Raw genomic sequence first — 15,860 nt, 5'->3', positions numbered from 1 at the left:
ATAAATCCTTCTCATTCCCAGGTCTTTTTTGTTTGTCCTTTATATACACATTTTCTGATTTTTTTATCCTAAAAATTCATGAACGCAGCTGGTTAAACGGAATTCCAAACAAGGCAGAAATTGGCCTGGTAATGAGAAGAGTTCTGTTTTGGCAACACGAGGGAGGGAAAATGTTTGAGGACCCTTTCATGTTGCTAAATTTATCCTGTCCTGTGTACCATTTGCATTTCACAGTGAATGGTGCTGGGCTCGCCATGGCTACTTGTGACATCATTTTCCTTAATGGTGGGAAGCCAGCCAACTTTTTGGATCTTGGAGGCGGTGTAAAGGAAGCTCAAGTATATCAAGCATTCAAATTGCTCACAGCTGATCCTAAGGTAACCTCGCTCCTTGTAGGCAGATGCATAATATTCTGATTTCTCACCATCGAGAGCTACCTTGTTCCTGCTCATGAGAATGAGTAAGCCAACACATGTACTTCACAGCCCCAGATGCAAATCCTGCCCTATATTCCACTGGAATGCATGATTATTTAACTTTCATCTTGGGTGAAAGGCTTATAAGCGGTCCCCTGGATATTATTTCAGAAGCTGTGCTTGCAAAGTCACAGTGAGGTGGAAGGTAATAAAAAGATACAGTGTGCCAAACAGTGAAACATTCGTTGGCATGAAACATTATTTGTGTAATTTACACTGCAGTGATTAGTCTTATGCTTAAATGACATAGAGAGGATTCAGCCTCAGATTCCTTCCATAAAGGCACTGAAGGTATCATAATATTGGAAAATTATAGGATTATAGGATAACATATCACTGATAAATAATGGCCCCAACACCTTCTGAATGCTTTTTAATTTTCATCTCTTACCATTACAGTTTGTAACTTACGCACTGAGTAGCAAACAAGTACACGGTTTCATAGTGTCTGTTGTTGCTTCATGTGTGTCGTTTCTTCTTTTAACTAGAATATAACTAACTATAATGTAGCTACCATACCTGTCATAGGTGCATTGTAGGCATTCAAGAAATATTTAATCAGTTAGTTTACTAACCAAATTAAATACCAACATGCTTTGTTTCAACTGTAGTTACTCAGTTGTCTATGATAACAAGGTTTTATATGGATTCTTATCACATGGAAAGACTAAAAATTTTTAGTCTTTAGTATATCATGTGCATGGTTCTCATTTAATTCTCTTAACAGGCCTGTGACGTAGGTATATAGTACAACCATTTGATATTAAACTTTATTTGAGTATCATTATCTTGATATTATTAGGGTATCTGATAAATTTTGTTTGTTACTAAAATATCTGAAGATGTACGAAATCTGAACTGTAACTAAGAAAATCATGAATGAAAACAATACCAGATTTTAAAAAATATATAGGTGGTTTGAATTTAATATAAAAAGCTTCCGATTAATATACTGGCAATAGTCTATTTTGTTTTATATGAATAAAATTTTGTCCTATATTAGTAGTATACTTGTCTGTTTTCCTTATGACTTAGATAATTGGTGACCTTATGTTTTCACTCTTTTAATTCACAAAATTAATGGTAAGGCATTGTCAGCTACTTATCTTTAATTCTCCAGTGCTGTTTAGGAATAGCAAAGTTATTGAAATTCAAAGTCAACCAACCATGAAGAAAGTATTTGCAAAAAGAAAAGATTCTTCTGTTTACATAGGCACCTTGTGTTCATTGGTTATATAGAAACATCAGTGGCTTACTAATCATTTATTAATTCACTTATTCCTTCTTTATGCTCCTTTTAAGGGAAGAATCATTTTTCTCCCAGAGATTCTCAAACCAATTGAAATCTGTAAATACCAGGGACGTAACACACAAATCTTTAAGCTGCTTGAACCATAAAGTACCCAGGGATGGATGGCTGTAATAAAATACTGAATTTTTAAGTGTCTACTAAAATTCAGTGCTAACAATAATAGAGAGCCGTAAAGGGGTTAAATCTACCAGGATAATCATTGTGTTTTCTTTGAAATATCTTAGTAGCTGATCTCAAATTTCAATTTGGTAAAACTACAATGTAGGGAGGAAAGAACAAAAAATCTCTGGCAGAGCCAATTTTTTTTTTTTTTCTTCGTCTTCTAAAATTTTGAATTTACCCTATGGAATGTTATCAAATGCTTGGATTATTTAAACTTTTTTGGGATCGGCTGTCATCTTGGGTAGATAAAGGTATGTGGGAGGTATTTTTCTCATGCTATATCAGGAAAATGAATGCACAGTTCATCTCACAGTACATTTCCCAAATCTTGAAATTTTAAAGCCAGTTAAAAAGCATAGAAATGTAAGCAGTATTTTCAATCCTGGCATTGTTTCACAAAATTCAGAGAACAGTCTAAAAAATAGTATGGGTGAGTTGATTGGATTTTGCAAGGAAACTGGTTGTAGTTCTGGCAGTAATTATTTCAATTAGAACCCTGTCCACCTGCTCAGAAGTAGAGGTTCCCAAGAGCCTAAAGCCAATTATTTCAAAGGTATTGATTTTCTTGTTAGATATAAGGATTAGTCACTTTGAATACACTGCAACTGAAAATTACAAAAGGCCTATTATTGTTGAACTTAAATCAAATCAAGTGATACTAACAACTACTTGTCTGTTATATGTACCAGATAATTCTATTGATCAAGTAATAAACACAGCATCATTCAAGGAAAATATGGATTGACATATATTTCCACTCTTATTGTCAGCCATAGAGCTGAAACTTGTATTTATTTTGCTTGACCGTTAGCCCAAATGCTGACTTTCATTTGGACCTAACGCAAATTTCTTTATAACTAATGTCTTTCTTATTTGTTTGTAATATATATGAAACAGAGTTCCTCTACCAAACTGTCTAAAACAAGAATCTTTTCAAGATAACTCACTTACTAAACTTGATTCACATGAAGTGTATCATTAAATATTTTATAATTCTCTTATTTTCCATCTGGGCTTGAGATGGGAGAAAGGTAATAGAGTTTGTTCTGCTGGTGGTAGAACAGATTTGGTCTGATCTTCATCATTTTGATGTACAGAATTCTAACCACTAGTATTGTTGAAATCATAGGGAGTAAAAATGATATAAAGTAGGAAATAGAAGTAGGGTTTTGTGGTAGTTTGTTAAGAATTTGAACACATTTAAAGGAAAAACACTACATACAATGTTATCCCTGGGAGTATGCTTTAGCTTATGTTTTTAATTATGAACTTAGAATTCCAAAGGTGTAGAGTAAGTGTGCAACAACATCTGGCATATGTAAAATATCTTTTGTAAATGAATATAAAGAAAGGACAGTTGGCTTGAATTTCAACAATAACCCCAATTCTCTTGGCGAAAGTTAAGCAAATCTGTTGCCCTCTGGAGGCCTGATTGGTGTTAGTAAGGCACCTCTCTTGATGTGACTGTGCTTCCTGGTTTAGATCCACCTTAGAGTCATGCTTTCTAAGGCCCTTTGAATGTCCGTGAAGAAATGTGCTACCTCAGCACCAAGGACTGGCTTAAGAATGGAAAGGATTCTTAGTGGGCTCTCGTGCCAGACTGCCTGGGTTCCAATCCTATCTTTACCACTTATTGGTTGTGGAACCTTGGGCATGTTATTTAACTTCTATGTGCCTTGGTTTCATCATTTATAAAGTGGTGATAATAACAGTACTTACTCCAGAGGGTTGTTTTATTGTATGAATCGAGACACACACACACAGTTCCCATTTAGAGGGGCGATTATTTCATATGACATTGTCATTTAAAAATTTAATAAACCTTTAAAATATAACCTACATACAAAACAGTATATAGACTCTAAGTATACAGCTTGATGAATTATGGCAAAGTGAACATGCCTGTGTAACCTTCAGCCAGATCAAAATTAGAACATCACCAGCCTCCTAGAAGCCTCCTCTTGCACCCCCTTGCTTCTTCCCAAATTTCTAATATCATAGGTTGTTTTGTCTGCTTTTGAATTTAATACATAAATAGAATTATATACTGTATATTCTTTTGTGTTTGCCATGTTTCACCTAACTTTGCTTTTGGTAATGGTCAGTCTTTTCAATTTTAGTCATTCTGGTAGGTGTGTGGCAGCATCTCGTTGTGGTTTAATGCCTTTCCCTCATGACTAATGAAGTAGAGCACCTTTTCATATCATATATTGATTAGCCGTTTGGATATACTCTTTAAACTTCTATCACCTCATCTGTAAAGAAAACATGAAAATAATACCCAAAAGTATTGCTCTAAGTATCAACTTGGCAAACGTTTCTAAAGAACAACAAAAACTTTAGTGTGTGTTATTTTTCTGAGTGTTTAATTCCATTATCATTTCCAAAACCTAGATTTAGAATAAATGTGCATCTATAGAAATGGGTGATATCTGAAACAGGTTCGTTGGTCATCAGTGTTACTGCATGTATCGTTTTGAAATTGATGGAAGGTGTGTTTCAGTAGCTTGCAATGATTCTCTGCTCAGACAACCAAGAAAACACAATTTAATAAAGGGAGGATTAAATTCATGTTTGAAAGAACTTCAAAGTATCATTTGGTACCAATTTGAGAAGAGGCCAGCTCTTTCAGCTTTGTGGTATATGCTTCAATAGCTTTAGAATTTGAGACCAGATAAGTAAAACCACATGCCACATTTTCAGTATCAGGTTTAGGCAAATCCCTTAAGTTCTAACAAATATGTTTTGGGATTAATATGTGCTAAGTGTCTCCTATTTTTAAATTATTGTAAATTTAGAGCATAATTAAATACAAAGCAGAATATCTTCTTTTTCTCTTGTATACACACATATCAGAAGCATGGAGCTGTTGAAAGATACGCAGGAGAGAAGGAAGAGAAAAGAACCCAGGGCAGATAGTTTTCTATTCTCTAGCTTCTGGAAGGAAATGGTACTGAAGCACCATAATATTCTAAAGAGTTTGTTTGAACAAACAGTGATTCATGAGTCGGGCAGCTTCGAAGCACAAGTTGTTCCAGGGTTCTGCCCCGAGGGAATATAAGGGGAGGCTTTTATAGGGCAAACACAGAAATAAAGCAAAGTTATACAGTTATACAGTTGCCTTATTAGGTCTGTCCTGCTGGAAAGTCCTTGTTATACAACTGTAAGTTAGTTGGTGGCTTCTGATTGGTTAGCGTTAAGTTTCTTTCTTTCTTTCTTTCTTTCTTTTTTTTAATGTAGGCATTTATAAGAAACAGCTCAAGTTAAATTTTATTTATGCCTGCAAATCAAGCAAGATCACTCATGAGGCCAGGCTGGCTTTGTCTGCTCAGGGATTCTTCAGGCTTGGTCTTCATTTTAATTTAACAAAGCAATACCCATTTCACTCCATACCACATGTGTTTGCTAAAATACCTTTTCTACAAGTAAACATTCACTTTTTAGGGTAATAGAACTCTTGTAGGAATTATTTTCTAATAGAATGCCCAACACTTTACACAAAATGACATTACTTTTGAAATGACTACCTTTGCATTTCTATTCTTACAGACCTACTTGAAAACAGATTTTTCTTTCATATAGAGTTGAAAAGATTAAAAGTCCAGGCAGCCATTCTTTCTGGTGATAATCTACCTGAGAATCTAGTCTAAGAAGAATAAAAACTATTTTGTGCATATGAATTTGTAACCTGTCCTTTAGTCTCCCTTTACTCTTAGAATAGCCCCTTACTTAGGGTAACCTCTCTGCATAAGCTGGAGAACAGAAAACCATCCACCTCAGGCTCTTTTCTCTTCCTTTCCTCCCCATGGTTTTCCCGCTATTGTTGTACTAGTCCGTTTCTGTTGCTCATAACAAAATACATAGAACTGGGTATTTTATAAAGAAAACAAAATTTATTGCTTACAGTTTGGGAGGCTGGAAAGTACAAAGTCCAGGGAACACATAAGGTGAAGGCCTTGGTTGTGGCAGTAGTGACCCAGGGGTCTCACACGGTAGAAATGGTGGAGCAGAGAGAGAGAGAGAGAGAGAGAGAGAGAGAGAGAGAGAGAGAGACGTGCTGTCCTTTTAAAGCCCTGACCACCATTATTAATTCACTCACTACAGCGTGGTCCTTCAATCTAATCACCTGTTCAATACCTCACCTTTCAAAAATACCATCATAGGATTTCCCACCCTCAACAGTTGAAGTGGGGATTAAGTTTTGGGGAGACAGTCAACCCAAGACAGTTGTGAATTTGTAAAGGTTGATTTTGCATTTCTTTTCCTGATATTCAGTTGATTAAAATTTCCAAGAATACCTGGCCCTCCATGCCCATCTCATTTTCTTACCATTTCACCTGCCAGTATTTCTTAGTAATAGCTAGATCCTGGCAAGTCTAGTTGGTTCTGTGTTGGTGTGTCTGAGAGCTACCACATTTTCAAAGAATCTCTAAGGAACACTCTAAATCTATTCATGCTTCTTACTGACATGCTCTTAGAAACAAATCAAAAGTAAGGCTTTTACTCTTCTCAAAATTCAGATTTTAATATGCCTTATTTTGTTTCATGGTAAGTGATTTAAGGAATTTAACAGACTTTGGGATATCTAAGTAAATTTTGTCATTGGTCCCAGCATGCTCAGTAATTGATTATGAATCCCATAAGTAGAGTATTTGTAGACTGTTAACGAGAAATAGACCACTAATCAAATTATAGGTTTATATAAGTCGGAAATAACATAATTATTAGAAGAGTTAGGTTTGGGTTTTTTTTAAATGTTATTGCATTGAGAAAAGAAGTGGTTGAATGTAAGAAGTAGCCTGATGCTTTTCCTGATTGTTCAGTTTGATATCCTCCTGTATATGCCAAGCTCTCCTCCAGGCACTGAGGTAGCAGCGAGTGAAATAGAATCTTGCTGTCCTGGACCTGCCATTTTAGAGGGGAAGATAGGCAGTAAAGCCAATGAGTGAATAACCACATACTGTAAAACAAATCCTTAATGTATCGGGTGGTGATACTTGCTAGGTTGAAAAATAAAAATGAAAGGGGCCTGAGAATGCCAGAGGTTGTTACTTCTGATAGGGTTGTCAAGCAGATCTCTCTGATAGTATACATGGGAGAAAGAAATGTCATAGCTGATTTGGAGTTGGAGTTTGTGGGCAATGACATAGATGGTAACAGTGAGGGAATCTGTCCAACATTTACTGCCATTTAGAGCCGCCTTCCTTTCCCTTGTCTTTACTTCACTGCTTCCTTACCAAAGTGTACTAAGCAATGTAGCTTGCTTTATTACAGACCTTTAAAAAAAAAAATAAGGCTTTTGTCCACTGAATAGTTTACGCTGCAACTTTACCCTAATTTGGGTGGCAGTTCTCTTGCAATTAGAGGTCCTTCCTGAGCACCCATGGTTATTTTGTCTACATATCCAGGACACTCTCCTGAGGATGCTCCGTTACTGCTACCTTTGAAGTCTTATGAAATGGAGCACTTCTAACACACATACTAGTTAGCATTCCCCAGGGCCAGCTGGCACAAATCCGAGTTAATTATTTTTCTTCCAGCTTATCTGTGGGTTCTTTCATTAATGGTTATCTGTGAACATTCTGGACACATCCCTTTTTCTCAGTTAAAACTTAGTAGAATATATTTTTGTGCAAACATTTAGGTGTGTGCTTTAATACTCAGAGGTCTTGATATCATAAGCAGTGAACAGAAAATCTATTTGGAGCTTTAACCCTTGACTTTCTAGATTTCACTAGCTCGTTAATCCCAAGCAGTACATGTCTCTGAGACAGAGACGAAAGTGACTTAGAATCTTCAGTGTATAATTGTGACCGAAGAATGTTGGCTTTTGGACAGCAGGAGTTAGGGGAGATCACCTATTCACACTTTATTTAGATGATGATTTCTGATATTTTTCTGTTTTATAAGCTGTGATCAGTGGTTGCATTTTATGAGTGGAGCTTCTTCTCTAGTAAGCTAAACCACCAAAAAGTTAATCTAAATTCTGACAGTGGTGAGCAAATTCCAAGGAAGAGTATTTGATGTTCAAGTGGGAAGAGTGAAAGAAGCAAAAGTGAAAAATACGAAAGTAAGAAAAGTTCTTTTACTGAAAGAACAAATTCTGTGATTCAATTTTTTTTATATAGTGCAACCTTAAAAACACTACCTACTGAAAATTGTGCCATTTTAACAACCAGTGCAAAATATCTTAGGTAGGTAGGAGAACAGATCAGAAATTAAAGGCCCACCTCCATCCTAGAGTCTTCCTCCCAGTAGGCACAGCTTGGTATTTTCTGCATCCAGCCAGTAGTCAACAATTATTGCTTCATCACCTATTGTATGTCAGTTTCCGGGCTAACTGAGAAAGTGGGAAACAATCCAGTATTTGCTGCTATTGGTTCCAATGGGCCTGTCCTTATCAAGTTTTTCTAATTGTAATTATCCCTTTAAAGCAAAGGAAGGCATTTACCTGACTGACAGATGTAGTCTTTTCTGTAGTCTTTTTAAGGCTCAATAAAGACTCAGCATAAAGCACCTATTGTACTTGAGGTCACATCCCAGTCTCCGGGTTAATAGCAAATGAAAATGTGGTCCAGGGACTGTCAATGTTGACATCAACCTGAAAGCTGTTAGAAATGCAGAATCTGTGTTTTCACAGGATTCCCAGGTGATTCCTGAGCATGTTAGAGTTTGAGAAGCCCTGGTCTGGAGCAGGGGTAGGCAAAGTGTAACCCATGGCCATGGCCAAGTCCTGCTCAATGCTTATTTTTATAAATAAAGTTTTACTGGAACACAGCTTGGCTTATTCATTTTCTTAATGAGTTGGGTAGTTGTAACAGAAATGTCCTGGCCCACCATGGTCGAGAGCAGTGAAGCTCAAAGTGTGCTGCTGGGCCAGGCAGGACCAGTTTGTGCACCAGTGCCAGTCTGTGAGCTGTTTGTTTTACATCTGTGATAGGTACAGAACTGAAAATAAGCATTTAGAAACTTTTATTGTAAACTGCCGTTGCCATGACATGAAAAGTGGAAGATCAGTTTTCTAATAATTCATATTATTGTATTTTATAAGAATATCAGTCAGTGACTTAGAAAATTTAAGAAACAATTGGTCCTTCACCACAGATTATGTGAGCAGCACTGCTCTGTGAGTATAGATAGACGATATGTTTGTCAAGAACAGTATCATAAGTGAATTTGATTGTACATCTTGATGCCAAAGTGAACTTTATTATGGGCTGTGATAATCACATTGTCCTGTTGTTCTTTGCTCATTATGTTTTCCTATGACTCTTTCTCTTGTTTCTTTGGGCGTACTTATCCCATTGCCTGTGATCTTTTTGATGCCATCAAATTTAATGGCTTCTTTCTTTCTCTGTATCTCCACTTGGTTTCTCTCCACTCTGTTTTCCTCCCCCTGTACCCAGGGTAAGCTTATGCCCAGCCCAGGCCAGTTGACTTACTGTATCCTTGACAAAATAGGTGGTTTTCAGGGCTGATCTCAGCCACAAGTCCCTCAGGCTAGTCAGAGCCCCCCTTAGGACTTTCCTCCTGAAGTTCATAAAAAAGACCACCTGCCTCTGGCATCATGAGTTAAAACAATGTGGTCCGGGAAGCTACATTGACTAACACCTGGTGAAAGCCTGTGTAAGATCAAGGAGCAAAGCTTTATGACAGAGACTCCCTTAGTCATAAGGCTTAGTTCCTATAGCCTAGGTTTCTATAACTCAGTGGTTCTCAAAAGTGTGATTGGATCAGCAGCATCAGCATTACCTGGAAACCTGTGAGAAGTGAAAATTCTTGGGCCCTACTCCAGACCTACAGAATCAAAAACTTTGGGGAGAGGCCCAGCAATCTGTGTGTTTTAACAAGCCCGCCAAGTTATTCTAATGTTTGTGCAAATTTGAGCTTTAGCTCCGTAGCCCCTCTTCTGTGAATCACATCAGCATTCTTCCCAGGTATAAGCCAACTCATTCCCTTTTTTCCCTCTTAAGTTTGAGTTTATTTTCTGTAGCTGAGCACCCAGCAAGTCCTGCCGAATGTGCCATATGAGTCCTGTTCTTACCAATCTGAGAATTTGCCCCTGCATACCATTGTCATGCCCCATGCCAGCTCTGTTAACACCTGTTTTTCTTTGTTCCCCATCGCACCTTGTGTGTTTTAAGATTTTTATTCTCTTCTATTTCTGTGTCAAAATCTCTCCCTGAAACGCAGAGGAATTTATCAGTTCTGAAGTGACTTTTTTACCTGGATGAGAATGAAGGCTAATCTAGTTAATAGGTAAAGTTCATCAATTGCTTTTGCAAATTCATTTTTCTGAAGATTAGGTTTCTCACAGAGAACTTTTATTTTCCTTCCTTTTAAAAGTAGACTACAAGTTGTGTAATTTTCTAGTGACTTTTGAATGAAATTACCTTTTCTTGAGCTCAGTCACTGAAGAAGTAGATCTAATTCATTTTTGTCCCCATTAAGTTACCATCAACTGCTTCTTTTCACAAGAGATTTCTTTCCTGTTATTGCTCTTTGAGCATTTAATCACTCTCCGTGCTTATCTCCCCCCCTCTTGATTTGTAAGTGTTTTGCTGTGATTCAGTCTCCTGTCTATTCTTGTTACAAAGTACAGCCTTTGTTTGTTACCTGGGTTCCAGGTGCTATTCGGGGGGAAAAGGGCAGTAGTCAGATCTTTCAGTATTTGACAAATGTCATGATAATAGAGTGTTTCAAGATGGAAATGTTGGATCAACTTTTATGTTTGATCAAGAAAATTGATTCGTAATAATATGTGACATAAGGTCATTGCTGTGTTTTTCTTTGGTCTGTATAAGAAATGAATAATCACTGTTTTTTAAAGAACACAACTTAGTGTTTTTTTTTTATCTAGGTGGCTCTTTGTACAAGCTACTTTATGGTCCGCATGTGACTTTCTCTAGCTATTAGACAAATCATCTTTTTGTCAACTACCAACTGAGATATACATACCTTTATTTCCTGTGTTCAGTATCAAGATGAGACCTCATTGCTGTTTCTTCCTCCTCCCTCTGAGGTTGTACCTTGTTATTGAGTGTTAGAGGGTGGGCCAGAGAAGAAACAGGACATGAGCTAGTTTTTACTTCTGTTTGTAGTTACTGTACATCTCTAGCCACTGTGCAGTAGAGTCATATCCCATATGAGAGTGAGAATCTAAAGACAGTTCATAAGGAAAAAAGTATTTATAACCAAAATTAGTTTCAAAAATCCTTTTAAGTTATCTGTACATTTTAGTGCCTTTAAGTGCCAGAGTCCCTGTAGTTTGGGGAGATGCTGACCTGAGGAGGGGGACATAGGGCTCATTCCCTCCCATCTCTCTCAAGAACTAGTGTCCTTTGAATGGGATAGCAGCAGGGTTACCGCTAGATTTTACTCATTAGTTTTAGCTCTTCACTCACTTGTTCTGTCCCTGTGTCTGTATAGTTGGATTCACACAAATGTGTGTGTAGTGCTGCTTTGATGTATGAGATGAGGCTAAATACATGCTAGTGAATGTTTGGAGATAGCAGTGAAAACCAGGGGCCAAGAAATTGTTGTAGGATTGGCTTGTAATACATATTAGATAGCTTCTTTTTTTTTTTTTGGAAATATGCAACTCTCCAACCAGAAGAGTCATACGGTGGTTGAGAGCTTGCAATTCCATGACAAACAGAGTCCAGGTGAGTTCATGCTCAGTCCAGTTCCTGGCTGTGTGACCTTGGGCAAGTTAATTAACCTCTCTGCACATCACTTATTTGATCTGTAAAATGGAGTTAATAACTTAATTTTTTAGATGAAATAACTCATTCCATAAAAGCAGTGGCAGTGCCGGCTATCTTCATGGAGATGGTTGTGGTGGTCATTTATATAAATGCGGCATTAGATGGCCTTTCCCACCAGCCAGGCTAATCTAATTGATCAAAAAAGGGACTCTAGAGCCAGGCTGCCTGGGTTTGAATCCTGGCGCAATCACTAATTGCTAGGCCTGAGTTAAGATTTGTAAAGCCCTTAAAACAGTTGCTGTCACATTGTGCCTGTATAAGTGTCAGCTGCTGTTATTAATTTTTATTTTATTATTTTATTGTGTAACAGTGAATTTCTTTTATTCAACAAAATAATTTTTTGAACTGCACTGTATTTTGCCACCCTGCATGGAATGCATTTTTGTCACACCTTGCATGGAGCTGACAGTGTCATGGCCCAGACAGACTTCAGGAAAACCTCTCACCAGTTTTCCAATTACAGACTGTGATTGTGAGGAGAGCTGGGAAGATGGCAGGGGGAGGGCACTGGGGATGAAGAGGTGAATAAGACTAAATTTTGTCTTCAGGGGGGAAAAAAGGCAGCCAAGTGAAGGGGCTTGGATTCTCATGCTTGGCTACACATTAGGAGCACCTGGGGGAGCTTTCAGCACCCAATTAAATCAGTTTATTGGGATGGGGGAGGTGCTGAGGCATCAGGACTTTTAAAGGCCCCCCTCAAACTGCAGCCAGTTTGAGAACCAGTGATGTAGAAGGCAGTACCCTGGGATTGTTGGCCCATAGGTACAAGTAGGTATGAGGCAAGTTTGCATGTATCTGTAGATTCAAGAATTATGACAGTAGTTCAGAGGACATTATAAATAGTTATTCTGGTTTTAGAGACCTCTTAACAGCAATCAGAAGAATAAGTGCTCGTGGTTTCTCCATGAGACCAGAATCCAGAGCTGGAATCAACTTTCCCTGGTTTTTCTAAGTATGGAAACATGTTGATCCCTCAAATTAAAGATATCCAGTTTTTAGTTAATAAAGATATCAGTTTCAGTTTTTACTCTCTTAGCTTCCATTCCTGTGGTCCCTGGAATTGTTGACTCATGCCACCTGAAGTTACCAGGCTTACTGAATTGCCTACCTTGGTAGCTACATTGTTAGGAGAATATTACGAGACAAATCCGGTCCCAATCGTACATGAATGTGGCCTGACCCTTGGTTTTTGAGAAAGAACATATAAAACATTAAGGGTTAAAATTGTGTTCATAAGTTAGTTATACATAAACTGAATCTCATTGAAATTTTATTAAGCAGATAGGCAAATTGAATTTGGGATTGAGAGAGAGAGGAGAAAAAAGAATTCTGTCGTTCTAAGGGAGCTTTTCTATATCAGACCATGAAGTTATCCTTCCAGGCAGTATTGCAGGTTTATAACTGTACAGACTTTCAAAAGGAAATAAAAAACCCATCAATTATGAGGTGGGGGGGGGCGGCACATGGAGGAAGTGCATGTGCAAGGTCAGAATGTTATGGTTGGTGAAGGAACCTGAAGGCTTCACGCTCAGCAGACCATCTGATTTACAAGTTTGGGACTACAAGGCATGTCTTTCATTGACAACATGTAAGAGGACAAATTAAAGTGGGTAGCAAGTTACAGGACCTCCCTGAATTGTTTAGTGCCTGCTTGTCCCTGGAGGCCATCTCCTTCAACTCCTCTTTGGGGCTGTGCTTTCTGAATGGTGGCAGATTCACCTTTAATCAGAACTTTCAAGCAGCACAGCTTTTGTTCTGTGGAGGAGAAACTCAAAGTTTCTCTGCCATTGTTGCAATGAGGCCAAATAACTCAGTTTTCTTACAAATGAAAAAGCATTTTTGTTGGTGAGTCCTTAATGTCTTGTTTCAGTTACATAGAGTTTATGTCCGCTCTCTTTTTTCTGATTTGCTGATATAAAGGGGATTTAACTAAATTCTCCTCCCATGTCAGGAGTTGCCAACTCCTGACTTGGGAGCTCAGAGTGGCGTGCTTGGTAACATTGTGTTGATCACTTATGCCGTTTACTTATTTGACACTAATACAAGAGGTATGATGTTAAGACTCTGGTACTTAACGTCCATTTCCTCCTCTTCTCTTTCCAGACCAGGAAGGGAAATGAGGGTTGGGGCTAGTTTCTCATGCCTTTGTGGCATCCTGAGGGAGCAGTTCTGAGGGTGGGAAAAGTGGAGCCTGGTTATGTTGGGGTTGTGGGGACCACTGTGTTGATAGCTAGAAAGCGACAAAGTCACACCCCAAACCACTGTGTCTTCCCGTTTCTAGGTCTGGAATAGGGCTTTCCTGAGGGAGAAATCTCTGGAGTAGAAAAGACCTGTAAGAATTGTGAATGACCTAGACATGGGCCTTAAAAAAACCCCCACAAAAAACAAAGCAAAATTCAGTGGAGATAAATTAAAAGGAAGGTTGTATTCAGCCAGTGAAGTATGTATTTAAATCTAATTTTAAGTGAAGCTTTTTTAAAAACTATTTTAAAACTTTATATGCAGCAGTATTTTAGAATTGGGTGAGACCTTCTAAATAGGAAAGAAAGCAATATCATAAGACGAGTTAAAGATGAGCAAATATAGGAAGACTTGGCATTTTCTTCTGAAAGGAGGCCAAGCTCTTTTTTATAGTCACCAATTAAATTAAGTCTTGTCTTATCTCTGTCAGCTACTTGGTATATCCACAGAAATCTAAAAGATGAGACCGCCAAGAAGATAGCAGATTTGGGGACATTGTTTTGAGGCATTTTAACACAGTAATATTCATTTCTTCAATGTGTAGAAGTACAAGTTCTCTCAGTACTTTCCCTGAGTCCCTCACAAGTTAGGATGGGCAGTGTGTGCTTGAAACTCAGTGACCATGAGAAGATGATTAGACTTTCTACCTAGTTTCCATCACTAAGTACATCACAAGTAGCCCCTTCAGAGGAGGGGGCTTGATGAGAGAAGTCAAGAGGTGACTGTCAGTGATAAACCCTTCTTCAGTTGACTTCAAGCAAATCGTTTTAATTAAACACAATTCACACCTTTTATCACTGCTCTTGACAAGCCTTGGGGAGTTCAAGACCAGTGGTGCTGATACCCAGAAATTATCTGTAGAAAGCAGCCTTATGTCTTTCCCAAATGAAGTCACTTGTTAAAATGAAACTGGCTCAAAATTCAAGTAAAACTCACCCAAGAACCAAGTGTGCAATGTCTACTCTTATGTGCTTCGTACTTTGTAGTCAAAAGAGTCTTAATGATTTCCTGGCAGCTTGATGCAGAAGGCTTTTCTCAAAGTATCTAAAACATATCTTTTTAACACTCATTCTTTTTGGAATTCTAAATTAATTTCTATTCTTCACTAATTTTTTTAAAAATTACAAATTTCAGAATTAAGTGTCTGGGATTTATTTCATTTTCTAAATAACTCAGTTCCATAATTTAACAAATGGTCATTATTGAGGATTTGGAATACAGAAAAGCACAAAAAATAAAATTACCCATTGTTTCTTAGCTCAGTGATAATGATTATTAACATTTGGCCTGACTGCTTCTAGTATTTCCTTTTATTTGTGTATAAATACACATATATTTTAAATTTTGGATCATACTGTTTTTTCCATTTAACAACATACTGAAATCATTTTATTACAACATTAAATATTTTTCTGTAATGAGTTTTTTAGTGGCCATTTCATTTTCTCTTATATGGATTATACTCTTACATTTTAGTCATTTCTCCATGGTTAAGACATTTAGCTAGCTTCCTGTCTTTTTACTGTCACCATAATGTCATCATCTTTGATATTTTTTGTGGTATAAGGTTATAAGTACGGAATTGGAAGTATCTTTATTTTCTCCCCTTTGGAGACATGGGACTTTATTAAATGTTTCCTTTTTTAACCCTACATGTACAGGTGGAAGAATTTTATTTTTTGCTGTCCCTCCCTAAAATGGTCCTCTGGTGATCATTTAGTTAATTGAGGTTGATTGACTTCTGTCATTCCTTGAACAAAGCATTTTGCTAAATGACCCCAAATGTTAAAGAAAAACCTATTAACAAGTAGGTACTTAGACATTAAGTATTTTAATATCTAAGATTGTCTTCAGAGAATCTGTATATAATTAAACAGTAAATCTAAATATAATAGTGACAGT

The 15,860-nt window shown here is 37.4% G+C and overlaps 1 protein-coding gene across 1 annotated transcript in view; it reads left to right on the top strand.

Annotated features, from left to right (window-relative positions):
* Positions 1 to 15,860, top strand: part of SUCLG2 (succinate-CoA ligase GDP-forming subunit beta) — a 259,766-nt gene that overhangs the window by 163,287 nt on the left and 80,619 nt on the right. Inside the window, exon 9 of the mRNA XM_063114078.1 lies at positions 235 to 377. Within this exon, the coding sequence (XP_062970148.1) occupies positions 235 to 377 (143 nt within the window). The remainder of the gene's footprint in view (positions 1 to 234; positions 378 to 15,860) is intronic.

The sequence above is a fragment of the Cynocephalus volans genome, chromosome 11 (assembly GCF_027409185.1).
Source record: "Cynocephalus volans isolate mCynVol1 chromosome 11, mCynVol1.pri, whole genome shotgun sequence".
Classification (NCBI taxonomy): Eukaryota; Metazoa; Chordata; class Mammalia; order Dermoptera; family Cynocephalidae; genus Cynocephalus; species Cynocephalus volans.
This window is presented reverse-complemented; position numbering and strand designations above follow the sequence as displayed.